General features: G+C 54.3%; 5 protein-coding genes across 5 annotated transcripts; 1 reads left to right on the plus strand and 4 right to left on the minus strand.

Annotated features, from left to right (window-relative positions):
• Positions 1 to 4,901: 4,901 nt before the first annotated feature.
• Positions 4,902 to 6,155, minus strand: PG986_006478 (kinase-like domain-containing protein; the record flags this gene model as incomplete). The annotated part of the gene is made up of 5 exons (XM_066842700.1): positions 4,902 to 5,270; positions 5,355 to 5,518; positions 5,570 to 5,746; positions 5,831 to 6,035; positions 6,117 to 6,155. The coding sequence occupies 5 exons, from the start codon at positions 6,153 to 6,155 to the stop codon at positions 4,902 to 4,904; spliced, it is 954 nt and encodes a 317-aa protein (XP_066702562.1).
• Positions 6,156 to 6,163: 8 nt separating this feature from the next.
• On the minus strand, positions 6,164 to 6,439 carry PG986_006479 (uncharacterized protein; the record flags this gene model as incomplete). The annotated part of the gene is made up of 1 exon (XM_066842701.1): positions 6,164 to 6,439. The coding sequence occupies one exon, from the start codon at positions 6,437 to 6,439 to the stop codon at positions 6,164 to 6,166; it is 276 nt and encodes a 91-aa protein (XP_066702563.1).
• Positions 6,440 to 7,123: 684 nt separating this feature from the next.
• Positions 7,124 to 8,091, minus strand: PG986_006480 (uncharacterized protein; the record flags this gene model as incomplete). The annotated part of the gene is made up of 3 exons (XM_066842702.1): positions 7,124 to 7,324; positions 7,396 to 7,859; positions 7,935 to 8,091. 3 exons carry the CDS (start codon positions 8,089 to 8,091, stop codon positions 7,124 to 7,126), a joined length of 822 nt encoding a protein of 273 aa, XP_066702564.1.
• A 1,170-nt stretch (positions 8,092 to 9,261) lies between these two features.
• Positions 9,262 to 12,056, minus strand: PG986_006481 (HET-domain-containing protein; the record flags this gene model as incomplete). The annotated part of the gene is made up of 3 exons (XM_066842703.1): positions 9,262 to 9,556; positions 9,710 to 11,831; positions 12,044 to 12,056. 3 exons carry the CDS (start codon positions 12,054 to 12,056, stop codon positions 9,262 to 9,264), a joined length of 2,430 nt encoding a protein of 809 aa, XP_066702565.1.
• Positions 12,057 to 13,286: 1,230 nt separating this feature from the next.
• PG986_006482 (uncharacterized protein) lies at positions 13,287 to 15,030 on the plus strand (the record flags this gene model as incomplete). Its single annotated transcript, XM_066842704.1, has 2 exons — positions 13,287 to 13,339; positions 13,395 to 15,030. The coding sequence occupies 2 exons, from the start codon at positions 13,287 to 13,289 to the stop codon at positions 15,028 to 15,030; spliced, it is 1,689 nt and encodes a 562-aa protein (XP_066702566.1).
• Positions 15,031 to 15,352: the final 322 nt, after the last annotated feature.

Genomic DNA, 15,352 nt, shown 5'->3' on the forward strand with positions numbered 1-15,352 from the left:
CAGCAGCAGAGCAGAGCAGCCCGGCCAGCAACCAGCCAGCCCTCAGCCCGAGCACCACTGAATTAACGGCCCTTTTTCGAACGGCCCTTCCTCTCAGTCACTGGCGACTGGCATTTACGGCGCCAGATGGTACCATCTCACCACCTCTAGCACCTGTTCCTGCCAGAAGCCACTCTGCATCAGGCAACCGACAGCTGACAGAGGCATTTATTTCCCTGCTACAGCGCTCGCTATGCGAGATTAGTCCGTAAAACCTGCCCACGTTGCCGACATGTTTCCTAGGGCATTGACTCATCTCCGTCTTCTAGACATGAGGCGAGCAGGGCAAGATGAATTTTCTCAGTTCTACCAGCTTCCAAGACTCCGACACAGAATGGAACACCGACAGGACTCCTGTACTGCATCGTGAATTATTCAAACTGATCGATCCAGGGAAAGTGGGGCTCATTTGTCAGGAAACTGAAGGTGTAGGTGTGACTCGTCCAAACGGTTGCTCTCACCTTTTCCGGTCTGTTTTTCACGTTCCATTGCATTCTTCCCTACTCCGACTTGTTCCTTCCCCAAAAGAGAACCCAACCTTCAGCTCCCAGCAGCCAGTGTGTGCCAGAACTCTACGGGCCCGCTTTCCCCCCTGCCCCCCTCAATCCAATCCAATACCACTAGCGCCATTTCCCTATTTCACCGACAGGGCCAAGCCAAGGCAAGGCCGCAAGGGTGAGGCCACGATGGCACCGCCCACGATGGTCAAACCCAAACACATCGTCATCGCTTCCTTTTTTTTTTTTTTTTTTTTTTTTTTTTTTTTTGTTTTTTTGAACTTGCTTCAATTTTCACTTCGGTCCAAATCGGACAAGTGCCGCACCACGTCCGGCTCCCGAAAATCGTCACCCTGCATCAATAGAATCACTGCCCGAGAATGCCCAACCCACGAGCCGTTGAGAAATAAGCCCTGGGCTACACTAACACATCTCCGCGTAAATAATTGTCGATCAGTAGCCAAGCGCGGCTATTATCCCATTTGCAAAGGTTTACGCTGGACTCGTGCGTTCCGTGTGGCTGGAAGCTTGAAACGTCCCAATCTCGAACCTCCCGGAACAACTGGACCCCTTCAGGTATGTAAGCGGTTGAGAGAGTCTGGGGAACCCGTGTATCCTGGGTTTTTTGTTGTCTACCCCAGGCCCTTGCTTCACACTCTCTGGGGGATGCTGCGGCTGGATGGATCATGATTGCTGCATAATGCAATGCTGACTCGCCCGCATCTCAACCGTGGCGCCAGAATGTAACCGGTGACCGCAACACTATCCCCAAGAGCCATAGTGTCACGCATCTACGGAGGGTGAGATTGCTACACTAGGATGAACAAGCTGCAGGTAGGGTCATGGAGAGGGGACACACTGGCCCTTCTCATTTGACGCGATGAATGGCCTGTCACTCTATCGTCGGGGGAAACAGGAGGCAGACACAGAAACGGCCGGACTGGTAGCAAATAGCCCGCTCCACTTGACACTATCGTAGCCGGGCGCAGTGACCGACTTGCATGAGACAGGATACAGCACGCAGCAAGCACAACCCATCGTCGACGCGGCGGCTACATACTAATGATGGTGAAACGGGTCAACAATCCAAACCCGACATTTGCACGCCTCGTTGCCGTCTCGCTCTGTCCTAAGGTATCGTCATGGGAATCAAAACAATGGCAATTCCACCATGGCAATCTTACTTTGCCTTTGACGTTATCTGTTCCCATTATCTTTGCTCATCCTGTTCTCCTGTTCCTGTCAATCATGGTACGGATGGGGGAACTCACTGCGCCGGCCGACTACCGTTCTCTGGTCGCCTGGGATCACCCTTCAATTTTCACCTTTCATAGCCCCTCAATCTGGGGGCACCCCCTGCCGATGACCTCACCCGGCAGGCACCCAGTCAACCACCAAACGCTGTCTTTCGCGGAACCGCTAGTCTGACGACAGCCTCCATGTCACCATGCAGCAAATTCAAATTACACATTGTACCAAATCCCACGATGCGGCTCGGTTGCATGCCCTGTCCCAATCGTCGTCGCCTTGGTCTCTCTGGTCGGAAAAGTCAGATGCGACCTCATACGTCGACGCAGCAGCCCTCCTCCCGTCGTCACTCATTGGTATGCCAAGCGTCTCACTCCAAAGTCTTGCATCGATTCAACAAACACAATGTCGACTGATGTTTCATCATGTCGGTCGCCTTGGACCGAACAAACATTTTTCAAGCTGCCGAATTGATGAGATTATTACTTGATTTCAGGTATGTACAAACATCCCCATTCCATTGCTTGACGCGGCCACTCGCAGGAGTCGGCAACCGTCTCCCACGTTTCTTTTTAACTCTCCACCCCCAGAGTTTGGCTGCATGGCGAGAAACAGTGGACTGCGGTGGTTGATGTCCACTGTAGTTGGAGAGAGGCGAGAGGATTTGGCGGAGAGGAGCACTGGGGCGGGCACTTCAGTGGGTTTTCTCAGTGAGAGCACACAAAGGAGCAGTGATGGGCGCCCGTCTTGCCGTCGCTCCGTTTCTGACGCCAGATTCTGTCCAGTAACTGTGGCGCCCCACGCATCGCAGTCCACTTCCTCCGCTGTCCACCTTTCCGTTCATCCAGAAGCCCACCAGACCGTCGAAGTTTTGACGCATCAAGGTCGGAAATCACGATCCCACGATGCACCGTGTCTCCTTGCCCCCAAGGACGGTCCCGTTAAACACGTCAGCCTCTTCGCAACTTCTACTGGTTCTGCACGAGGCTGCTCGCTTGTAACACGCCTGGCTTCATCTGGTTGGCCGCTCACTCAATGGCCACCTAACTCTGACATCGTGCGTTGAGCCTCGAACATGCATCAGACACGGCTCTCGTTGAAAGCTGCGAGCTATTACGAATAATGTCTCGAATTATGTTTTCTTCTTCTTCTTCTGGCTTTCCTTCCATCACTTCTCAACTGCCCGTGAGAACCAACCAAAGTAGACACATTGCCGGGTCCAACCATCCTATTTGACACTGCTGATGGTATTTCTCACGATTCTTGGCGATTACTCTCTGGCGGCGGGCTTGGACCGATACCCATGCATCGTCCCCTTTCTCTCTTCCAGCGCGTGGCCACCGCATCGCCCGCATCGTGACGTCCTGAGCGGTCTGGCCCTTTCCGTTAGATCATCACCCACTCTTTTTCTGATAAGGAGAGTAAAGATTTTCCGACGCTGATGAATCTCCAAGGGGCTCACAGGCGCCCGAGCCTATCTCGTATCATTTAGTCCCTTTGCCGGCCCGCTCCCTTTGGCCGCAACATACAATTCCGACTCACATGGGTTGTGCTCAGGCAAACTCCTGCTTTTGATCGTGATCGAGGTTTTGCAGCAAAGATGCCCAAGTCATGGCCGGGCAGCCTCCACTTGAGCGCATTCCTTGTTTCAGCTCCACACACACACACACACACTGTATTGGTTTCCTTCAAAAGGTAAAAGGTTCACATGTCGGCTTGACGATTAATCCAGCTTGGACGATGGCCAGCAGACGCCCTTCCGTTGGCGGCAATTAGATGAGCATGTGTGGACTGCACCCAGCTGGAATGGTCTCGCTCTATGCCCGCTTATTGGTACGCAGTAGCCTGTGACTACCAACGCACCAATACCTTGCCGTCAACCGTTTCCTATCATGGCGGGTTGCGGCGATCAACCAGGATGCATCCTGAATAGATGACTGCGCAAGCTGCGCTGTAAGACCCCTTGTGCGCCTGGGTCTAAACCGCATGTTTCCTTCCCTGATTAGATATCCGAAAACGAATCGAGCTGGTCCTTGAGTGAATTTGTCCCATGCTCGTCGGCTATTCCGGGCCGCGGGCAGAATTTCAGTTGTTCTTTCGCTTGTCAAAGTATGGCAATCTCTTCGTGGTATCTATGCCCGGACACGGAAACAGCCAGGCATGCAGCCGCTGCTTGTGCCCCTGGAGCATGCGTCTGACAAAACCGCAGTTGAGCCGAGAAGATCCGTCCGAATCACATGGACCTTTTCCCTATTTCGTCCCCCCCAGGAAGCCCTCCTTGCGCAGACATGTCAGCGGGACAAGCTCGGTGGGAAATGCCATTTCGGCCGCCGTAGACCCTTTAGCCGGTTGGTGGGGCCGGTTTGACCCGACCACGAGCACGAGAGAGCTCGGCTAACCTGACGGCTTTCCCTATCTTGATTCCAGATAACGCTGCTGCCGCTGCTGTGCTGCTGCGGTTGCATCTGCAACGAACTCATGATCGTGACCCTTGGCACCGCTACCCACTCGCTCGAGGGAAAGGGAAAAGCTCGTGCGATGTCATGATCAGGGAATTGTTGATGAGACGCTGCAAGCGCGGCAGTTCTCGGCGATCTGGTTATTCGATGCCTTATTTGATTCCTTTGTTTGCTGTTCTTGTGGTCGGTTATTGTGGTGTCGACGCGCGGCTCTGCTTGTCGGCATCTTTCTTTAGAGACAAGTCGCATCGGGAAATGGCGCCTTGGCAGCGGAGGGGCCGTTTGCCGATACCGAACCCATGAGCAGATCACAACTTGGAACACAGATGCCATCGCTAATCTTTACCACTAGAAGGTAAGGTACCGCCTTAAGTGGCCAAGAGCATATCACGGGGTTGGTGAGTTGGTCAACACCACTATGGTTCAGTTGCTCTCTTCCTACATGTCCTCTGGTCAGCGCAATCTGCCCATCTACGTTACGAAAGTTGCTTTTTGTCATGGTCATAACTCGGGCGTGTAATCCACCCCCTCTAATATTTAGTATCACACGGTTATATACCATGTATTAAAAACATTATATCCATATATATCCTAATACCTCTAGCGGTTATTTTATTATACGCCACCCAACCGCCAAAGTGTATACCGGTATGCGAGTCTAGTCGTCCTGCGCATCTAAGAGGAAGCGCTGTACGAATGCCCTGACCGCCCGGGTGGTCTCATTTTGCTGCATTGCTTGAGGAAAGCTGCGCGAGCTGAGACCGCTGAGGACCTGGGTCGTGCCTCGGAGGAGACTCTCAAGGGTCGGGCGGTAGCGGTAGTCGGGGGTCATTAAGCTGCCGACGATGACCCGCAGCCGCTCGTCGAGCCAGGGGTAGCGCTGGTACTCGCCTCGCGCCCACAATGGGGCGGCGTTCGTCTCGACGCCGTTGGACATGACGGCCGTGGTCTTGGGTGGGAGAATGGTTGTCCCGACAATCAGTCGCAGTAACATCTGTTGCCCGAGAGGAACAAGAAGAGAGAAATACTGTCAGGAAAAGTCCCAAACAACAACATGACGAAGAAAGACAGCCTGTGAGTGATGGGAAGAAAAGGCTCCATTGCAACTCACCCTTGCTAGGCTTTCCGTGTTAGAAGGATGGCCTTGCCATATACTCGGCGCAACACCGGCGGTCGGATACAGCTCTGTGGACTGGGCGGCCCCGAAGTCGATAATCTTGCACAGGGGGACCAACGAGTGCTCCTCCACGTCCGGCTGCAGGCTTCCAAACATGACTGCACATTAATTCGAGTGTTAGTAGACGGGCTGCAGTTTCTATCGTTCACTCGAAACATATGGTCTCTGCCGGAGGGGGAGAGGGGAACTCTTGCCGTTCTTCATGTGTAGATCGTTGTGGGCAATGGCGGCGGTAGGCCCGCGCACAGCCGAAGTTTCTTCGAGCCGTTCCCTTTGGCCCTGTACTCCTCTGCTAGGCCACGTGAGACCGACACAAGCCCGGATGACTAAAATTCATTGCCGAAAACGAATAAGTATATAAGTAGTGACAGCGGGATGACGGGGGTGGGCGGTAGAGGCAGACGACGTACAGCACAACAAAATGGACCAAAGTACACGGTTCGGAGGCCGTGCCTTCGCCTTGACGACCCGTTCCAGAAAGTCCTGAAACGTCCCGTTCTCCAAGTAATCCAGGACGATGTACGGTCCCGGGAGCGTGCCGTCGGACGAGGTTTCGTCGGCGTCGCGGTCACGGAAGCTCACCATCTGGACAATGTGCGCCGACCCTCTAAAACGCTATACAACGTAAAGAGATAGAAAATCCGTTAGTTATACTGCTATTGAGTTTCCTTTTCTTCTTTTTCCTTTCTTTCTTACCTTTAACGAAGTGATTTCGTCTCGGATTTCGTCCACCATGTCTTTTCTCAGGGCCCGCTTGAGAACCAACCGCGTCGGGGGTTCTTGTTAGGATTCTCGAGGAGGGCGATCATTCCGTACCCGCCCACGCCCAGGAGCCGACTAAACCGGTAGTCGCCGCGGTCCCGGAAATGCCTCGTGACATGGGCCCGGACGACCGATGGCATGTAGGGGTCCTGCGTCCGCCATTCTTCATCGTCGTCGGAGCTGCTACGGCCTCCTCGCCGCTTTTTACGCTTCTCTTTCTTCTTTTTGGTTAATCCAAAGAAGGAACGAAATCCCATCTGCGCTCGGCTTCGCTTTCGCTGCTTGAACTGGGTCTCGTCAGGAGGGAATAGCCACTTTAGTCAAGTGCAAGGAATCTAGTGGCGAGTAAAAATAAGGTACTGCCACATTGGTAATGAGGAGACTATTCTCGTTATCCGTACATGATGATTAGAAGCGTAAGTAAGAGGATCTCTTTCCACTACGGGTGCGGTCGAGGCTCCCATTGTGCTATAAGTTACAAAGGGGGAGGGAGAACAAAGACGCTGACACTACCGAGGAGACGGTCAGCGGCCCTTTGAAATTATACAATATACCAGAAAACGGGATCCCGCTCTTGCCGAATCCGGCCTCCAGAACACCGCCTTCGCGCTTTAACTTGTAATGTTGGTACGCATCTGTAGAAGTCGTGGTCAACCGTTTTAACAAGGATTAGGCTGAGGCTGCCACCAATGCCCCGAACTGCGAATAAACGCTACAGTGTCGCCCAAAGCAAGGTTGTTCAGAAATGTGACAGCTGGACTCTGCCGGGTCGTGTCAACATCCATAGAATCAACGCTCTCATCAAACGCGTTTCTTTCCTCTGGATACAGGTAATCCTCAAATTTCGTACGCACCGGTCACCTCTTGTCTACCGGCTTACAACCCACATATCATGTCTCCCTCGGGCTTACACAGAGAAAACATCAACCTTCTGGACTACCTTAGCATTGAGGAGTCCCGGGCGAGTTCGCATTGTCCGAAGAGACATCGAGTGGGATGTCCTTGCCGCCTTTCGCGTCCTTAAGCTTGTTGCTGAAGCCACTGTCGTCCTTGAGGTTGAGATAGGCATCGCCGTAATCACCGTTGACGAGAGCAGTGCGGACTGTATCGGAGAGGCCGTTCCAGCTGAGGAGTGCGCCGGTCTGGGAGGAGTCAGCATCATTGAAAATACCTTTGGTGCATCTGCTGCAAGAGCGATCGAGGGAACACTTACAAACCACTGCCCATTGTGATTCTCGACCTTGTCGTCGCCCTCGTTGGCAAAGCGGAAGTCGTGGGTCAGCCCGCCGTCCTGCTGGTAGACGATCTTGGGGTGCGAGCCGTCGAAGCGCACGTCGGCGGCGTCCTTGACCTGCCACCCCCTGTGCTGCGAGACGGCGACGTACGAGGCGCTGTCGGCCCCCTCGCGCGCCCACACCGTCACGTGCTCCCAGTCGTGCTTGTGGCCCACGCCGCACGACCCGTGGACGGACTGGTCCTTCTCGAAGTAGTAGGCGTACATGTGGGCGCACCAGCCGTTGTTGCACCGCGCCCGCGAGTACACGTTGTTGTTGTCCAGGTCCGACTTGTCGCGGCAGTGGCCGTTCTTGTCGCCGCCGCACTTGAGGCCGGTCGCGATGTTGCCGTTGGCGTCGACGGCGGGGCTGTTGTAGCAGCCGTCCTTGTCGAAGTCCATGACTGCGATGGGAGGGGGTGCGTCAGTTGGTTACTTAGCTTGTCTCAAGGGCCTCTGTGGAATTGAGTGGTGCTTACCAGGCTGGAAGCGCTTGTCTGCCTCCGTTGCGCAGCCGGGTAAGGCCTTGGGTGGATCACGGCGGACCAATCCGGCTGCATTCACAACCGGGGCAATGGCCGCTGCGAGGAGCAAGACATTCTTCAGGGAGAGGGTTTGAAAGTTGAAGCGAGCCATTTTGACTGAGTAACTGTTGATATGGATGCGTGATTGCTAATTCGATATTCAGAACTGATCAATAATGCTTGAGCTGATGTGTGGAATTCGATGCAACTTCAGACTTTGAACACAGGCAAGCCCGCCCATTTATATATACATTTTCATGTATGAGTGCCCCTGAGTCTCAAGGCTGTACCTGATAAAGGGGCTAGGGGCGGAATTACGACGAACCACATACACTATCTAAAAATAACACAACATAGTAAGCGAGGCCTAATGAAAACAACCACCTATATCGACGGACATATGGTCTTCAGCCTTATATTAATTGTACGAGCCCAAATATAAAGGTGCTTACTGTTTTTCGCAAGACCTGTTGTCGATCGCTTGAGTAATCGTCTGGTGAAATCGTATGTTTGAAACAATCCCCTGGATCAATGATATGAGGGCGCAGATGCGTACACGGGGGCGGGGGCTTCTCGGGGCGAGGGTCTTGGGGGCGAGGCTTCCAGGGTCGACCTCAGCTTCTTGGCGGCGGGCGCAGCTGCGGCAACTGCCTCTGATAGGATAGTAGGACGGGCTGATTGCGTCATATTAACCAGGATCTCATGCCGCTTTCCAGTGTAACTTTCAGTAGGTCGACGAGGATCGCTAACGCGGCCACGGCACTGTCTGGTGGTAGCGGATTGGCAGAGATCACAAGATGGACCGATGATATCGCTCAAACCTCGCTCTATCGCACCTTCCATTAGCGCAGCAGGCAGCTCTAAGCTCTGTGGACGTTGGGGAATATAGATAATAGAATGACCTACTATCAGCCCACATATGGATCCTGACAGGTGCTCGGAATCGACAAGAGCTGATAAGGCGCTCGGAGGGCCTGTGGCAACCAGATACTCAGTTCAATTATGAAAAATATTCAGCGCTTCGAGCTTGGTGGTAGAAGATCCTCGTCGATGGCAGCCTGCTGCCTACTGCCAACTGCCCCTTCCCTCGTCTATGTCCGCAATCTTCCGTCGTCAGCCCCTTTCCCCCGTCACCAGCTGTCCATCGTTAATGCCAACACCCTCCCGCCCCTCCTCCAGCTCTCCCTCCCCACGCCGCCATCAGCCCCCCGTCGCCAGCAATCCCCGGTCGCCGTGGTAGTCTCCATGTATGGATCCGTACCTAGAGACTGCACAATGCGCTCTATACGAGGGTGAATACGCCAAGCTCCCTCCCTTCCCTCGTCTGCTTCTCGTAGTACCTGCCCGACATGGCGCCCACGACAAAGCATTCGCCGACGAACTGGTAACACTTCCGGTTGTCCTGCTGTCGTTCATGAGTCCTCGTGTCACTGGAAGAAGCAGAAGCCCCCGCCGCAGTGTCTGACAAGTTGGCTTGGAGCGTCTCTTGCGCCTGGTCTACTGTGCCTTCGTGCGGCATCGGGCGCAGGAGGTACGGTACCTTCCCACCGCTCAACAGCACGATGACGTCGCCCACCCTGGCAGGCCAAGGGCACAACCCCTTCGTCTTTCCGCCGTCGGACCCGACGAAGAAGAAAGGATCGAGGCAGGCAGGACATCCCACGCCCGCCGAGCACCGCACCAGCGGCGCCGACGCGTCGCTCGACAGCGCCTCGAAGCTGTAGGCTTACTGGCCCGCCGGCCGCTGCTGGTAGTAGCGCGTGTGGGCGGCGACGTGGTCGGCGAACGGGCCGATGCCCGGCTCCAGCAGGCGGTGCAGGATCCGCTCGCGCGGGCGGTGGTCGTGGGGGCGGTCGGACTGCGGCCACCACGAGTTCCAGAACTTGAAGGTGCCGGCCGGGTCGAAGGTGCGGTCGAAGGCCCGGAGGAGCGAGGCGGCCTGCTTGGTCATTACGTCGTCGTCCTGCGGTGGCTGGGGCTGGCCTCGGTCTCTGGCCTTGGGGTTGCTGTTGGTCCTTTTATTGGCGTTCTTGAATGAGGTGGCGGGGATGTGGTTGTCTAGAGCAAGAGAGGTTATCTCCTGGATCTCGCAGATTTGGTAACCTGTTAACTTCAGTCGCAGTCGATCATGGGGCTGAGTTATCAGTTCAAGATCCGGCATCGAATCACCCGTCGCGGAGTAGCGATGTTCGTTCAGTAGGGCCGCTTCGCCCCAGGTGTGTTTCCCGTCGACTCCCAGTGCCCAAGTTGGCGATGTGAGCTCTGGTCGACAAGAGTCGTGCGATGTGCGCCTCCACGTGCGCCCTGGCTGACAGTGCGTCCAGGACAGGATGTCCAGGCTGCAGTACTTGGAAATCCACCACCGCGTGAAGTCGGCCATGACGGCACCGACCGGGGTTGCGTAGTCTGGTTTCAGGGGGTGTGGTACGTGTTTTGTGTCGTCCTCCCTAAACATACCGGTCTCCCGACCGAACGGCAAAAGTGCGAAGAGCTTATCCTGCGGAACCGTGGCTTGCAGGCTCAGGCCGTGGAGGAACACGCACAGAAGGCACATCCGCCCGTCGGAGCAGGCGACACACTCGGGCGACTGACGATTCTCTCGCATGCTCTCGCGCAGAACGTTCCAGACCGAAGGCATGGTGACGGCGGGCGCCAGATTGTAGGGGCGAGAAGCCGCAAACTCGACGCTGGAGAGTACGTGGTTGGCGTGGAGTACTTCGTCCCAGGGCACGATATCGGATCCGCAGCGTACCACTGCTTGTGAGGGACAGAGTGCTTCCTGGATCACCCACACGCGGCGAAACCAGGGGTTGGAAAACAAGCAGGACAGTAGCTGAGATAGGTTGGGCGCACCCTTGAGCCCGCTCGCCGACTGGCGCACCTCCGCTGGCCATGTCTTGAGGTGCAGTTTGAAGATGTCCTCCAGGCCCTCGTACGAGTTTCTGGAGCCTCTGCGGTTCTTCGACCGTTTCTTCAAGTCCTGCAAACGGACGGTATGTCGCGTGCCCGTACATCCACACCCCTCCCCTCCTATGCAAAAGGTCTCTCTGTCGTAGTTGTAGATATCGCGCACCACCGCAAGTGCCGCTGCAGTTGCACGGTCGGCTAGACCTAGCCAAATATGTACCGTCGACGCTTCCGAGTAGACTCTGGACATCAGCCCGACCTGCTGTGTTTTCTCATCTCTGTCATCCTGGTTGATGCAGAGCTGGTCAATCCAAAGCCGACGGGGCTTGTCCGGAAGCCGCAGTTGCCTCAACGCTTCGACGATTGACTGCGCCACCGGGATACGTAGGGACGACCCTCCAACGGGCTCTGCGTCGATGGTGACACTTTCCATCTTACCGGCGTCGCCCCAACAATACGAGAGCGGCTCGAACTCTTCATTCTGCCCCAGGCTTAAGTGATGGAGAGAACAAAACAAGGGGTCATCATGATTCTCGGCCGGTTGTAGCAGCAGAACTCGGATCCGGTCCTGCGTACTCTTGAGGCTTTGGCTATGCAGTCTCTTGTTGCCCCGACCAAGTCCCTGCAATACCGAAAGAGATGCACTGCTGTCGTCGAACTGATACCCTATGGTCATCCGGGCCTCGCGGACAATGTTGACCCAGGCCTGGAACTTGGCCCGGGGGATAATCTGGATCACGTCCCCCGGGAGGAGAGCCGCCAGCCAGTTCCGCTTGGCCAGTGTCGACTTCTCTTCCCAGCGGAGCTCGTGGGGGTGGAACTCGGGGACGCCGCGCTTGTTGAGGAACAGGGTGAAATTGGGCAGGGAGCTGCGGTTGGGCGGCCGGCGGACCGCGGCGTCGAACCAGGTCGAGGACCGGTTTACCCCGTCAGGGTCAGCCCAGCCTGAGGAGGTCAGTATCCAATGAACTAGAGGATTATATAGATATCGATGAAGAAAACGGCGTTATGGTAGGTACCTTGGTCACGTGAGCATACATTGTATTGGATGAAAGTTACAGAGACGGCGTTGTCGGGCACCGTCAATTCGAGATAGGGTCTGTCCGGGCAGTGCTGATGCACTGTCATGAGCTCGTTACGCTCGATCGACAACTCACTGTCTTGTATCATAGTGGCAAGCGGCGTGGGGTGGTCAACGGCATTTGAGCATCTCCCGTGCGTTGTTGCTGTGCCGCTCTGCTTATACTGCCACGCGCCAGGAGATGACGTCGATTTGCAGGCTCAACATATGGTTTAGCTTACTCCACGTGATCAAAAATAAGTTCATCTGACAGCTGGTAGAAAGCGATAATTCGGCTGTCACACAGGTGGCGGGCCATTACTACCGCTAAAAAGGGGTAAGGTTAAGCTCCCGCTAAAAAGGGGGAACATTTAAATATCTTTATTATTATTGCCTGGGAGATAGAATATTAGGTATATTTACATTCTACTATAACTTCGTGCGTCATACCTTCCTTTAGGTTTCTTCTATTTCTTTTAGCCACGTTTTGCTCGTTCTCACCAGAGCCCCTCTAGAGAAGAAGTACTCATGGTCAAACAAATAAGGAACCGAAACACTAGCAACGTGTTTTAGCCACTCGCACAGCATCTCTGCTAACTTCGTAGCATCCGGTCCCTTGGAGGTAAAACTCATGGCTTTCTTTTCTAGGTGCTTATTAGTCATATTTTGGATGTGTCATGCTCCGAGTTTCTTTTAACAAATATGCAAATTAACGACTGCTTCCTTTTTTTTATTCTTTTACCTTTCGACTCATACCAGCGCAGGTCAGTAAAAGCCAGTGACTCAAACCCGAGCAAACCCGACACATATCGACTTGAAAAAGAGGTATTATACCCTAATAACAATTCAAAATTTACGACGTTCATAGACTAGCAAAAACCTTCATGGCGGCCGGAGAATGCGTAGGGAAAATGACCCTTCTAATATAGCCCACCAGAAACGAGTAAGTATTAAATCCTTGCTCTCTCGCCCCTCATTGGCCAAAGTATTAAACCACTACAATAATAATCAGCGTGTAGTAACTCACTACCTCATATTTCTGGCTGAAACATGGATGGCCAGGTGTAAGATTTGCTGAGGCAGGTGCTTGCATAAGGTGCGCCGTATTATAAACTTTGTTTCTGTTCTACTTTTGGGAGGATGGAAAAACCGTGCCTCCGGTGAAGAGGGGTACCCACGTGACTAACCGGGTATATGAATGCAGAATCGTTCGATCAAACAGTGTAGTCGTTTATTTGCTCTCTTTTCCTTACGATTTACCACCTTCTCCAAGTACAAAGCTTGAGACACGTTGTCTATTGTATCAGCAGTCCCACCAGCTTCTCGGCTTTCTGCTCGCCATGCCTGAGAGAGATCAGGAATCTCTACCAAATCTCACCGTCTCGCTCAAGAGGTGCGTATCGTCTATTCATCTCATGCCAAGAAATCCGGAGACTGACTTGTCGCAGCGAGGGCGATGTGGAGTTGCCATGGTTGAAGGAAATCAGGGCGACCGGTTCCGAGGATGGTGCCCAGATTGCAAGGTGTGATGCCAAACTCATCAAACGCGACCACATTAGGGATTCGTTCTGGCAGGATATGGAAGAGGCGTCCCAGGAGTCCTGCGACCTTGCCTTCGGTTTGTTTGACCGGTATGGACGCGTAAGCCGCAAGTACATCGAGCCCGGCTTCAGACAAGGCAGCGGCGTTTGGGGCCGTGAGCTAGACGTTGGCGACATCTTGTTGTTCGAAAAGCTCGTTGTGGAACCTCGAGCCCGCCGCCGTGGCGTGGGCACAAAACTTGCCCAAGCTGTTCTCGACCACGTCCGAGAGGATGCCGGACAGAAGAAGTATGTTGCTATGGTGCGCCCTGGCGTTCCTACCCAAGAGGTGGCTGAAGGTGAGGAAGACGAATACAAGCGACATTTGGCGACCTCGAGGCGGTTCTGGCGGTCCTTGGGATTCCGCAGGATAGGGACATCTTTCTGGTTCGCCTTTACGGACGAAGAAGGACACCCGTCCCGACAGTTGGATGCCTCGCAAGAATGGGACCCGCCGCAAGACACCGGACTTTACACCGCTATCTCTGTACAAGTCGAGGGGGCCATGTACCAAGTACTCAGCGCCCCGACACCCGATCCCGAGGACCTGCGTCGGCTGGGGAGAGTCTTACCTGAAACTGCCGAGGACGAGCGATGGTTTGCTACGGACCATGAAGGCAACACTGTGCTTCACGAGGCTGCGATGAAAGGTAACTTGGATATCATCAAGTACCTCGTCGCTCGATGTCCCGACTTGGCAGCTGCACGAAACCGAAATGGGGACACCCCACTCGAAGCCTTACGATCCAGCATGGAGCTGCTGAGGACCAGGTCAGTCTACATCGAGATGGTTGAAGTGGCGTCAGACCGCTTCAAGGGGTTCGACCAATCCACCATTGCCTGCGTGGGGTTCCTCTCTGGGGGCACGGGGGTGTTCGACCTGACCCAGCTCTCGCGGGAGGAGATATCCCAGATATCTTCCGCAACCGATACGCAGGCTCGTACGATCCACCCGGAAGCAGATGCCATCCGCCATGCTCTGCGACTCACGTATGGTTGCACCTGCGGGCGGTGCATCGGCGGATTCCTGAGCCCAAGGATGAAGCGCATACTCAAACAAGGAGCCCTCCAACAACGTGATGTAGAGGTAACGCTGGGGTGGGACGAGGATGATTGGTTCGAAGAAGGACGTCACATGTTGACGGGCCTGTTTGTCCAATGTCTCAAGAAGGGCATGGTCCCCAACGAAAACAACATCCTCGGCCTGGTACCGGACAAACGGCAGCCGACCCTGGAGGCATTCTTGGAAGAAGGAGGCAGTGTGCGCTCCATTGGTACCACCATTTTCGAGAGAATGCTGGGGTGCGAATATTGGCGGCAAGCGTTGTACCCAACATGCCAAGAAACCGACACCGGTAGGGTCCTTCCGGAATGCCGCAACGACCTCGAACTCGGCTTCGTTAGCGGCATGTGTGGATATAAGAGAGTGTCGCCAGGTCGAAAGTACTTTCATGATGAGGAAAGGGAGGAAGAGGAGGAGGAGGATGATGATGATGAATACTAGGACTTACGTAACCGGAGGTATCAAACGAAATAGTGGCAGCCGTTGAACTTCGAGCGTTCCTACTGGTTATGGTATGAACATATCTAAATTTAGCTGTTTGCTGGCATGTTGGCCTGCAGTGCGACCGGATAAATGCGCAATTGTAACCCGGACAACGATCAACTCGTACGCACAGCCCCATCCCTGTTGGCAATGGGACTTTTGGTGTATATATAGAACCATGCGAGCCTTGATGATCACTTCCACTATCTATCAGAGGGTTTCATTTGCACCCTGCTAAACTGGCCAGTCCGCCATCTAAGAAAGGGTGCCAAGACAGCTC

Source organism: Apiospora aurea (genome assembly GCF_038362705.1).
Source record: "Apiospora aurea strain CBS 24483 chromosome Unknown utg000004l_segment0_segment0, whole genome shotgun sequence".
In the NCBI taxonomy this organism is placed as follows: Eukaryota; Fungi; Ascomycota; class Sordariomycetes; order Amphisphaeriales; family Apiosporaceae; genus Apiospora; species Apiospora aurea.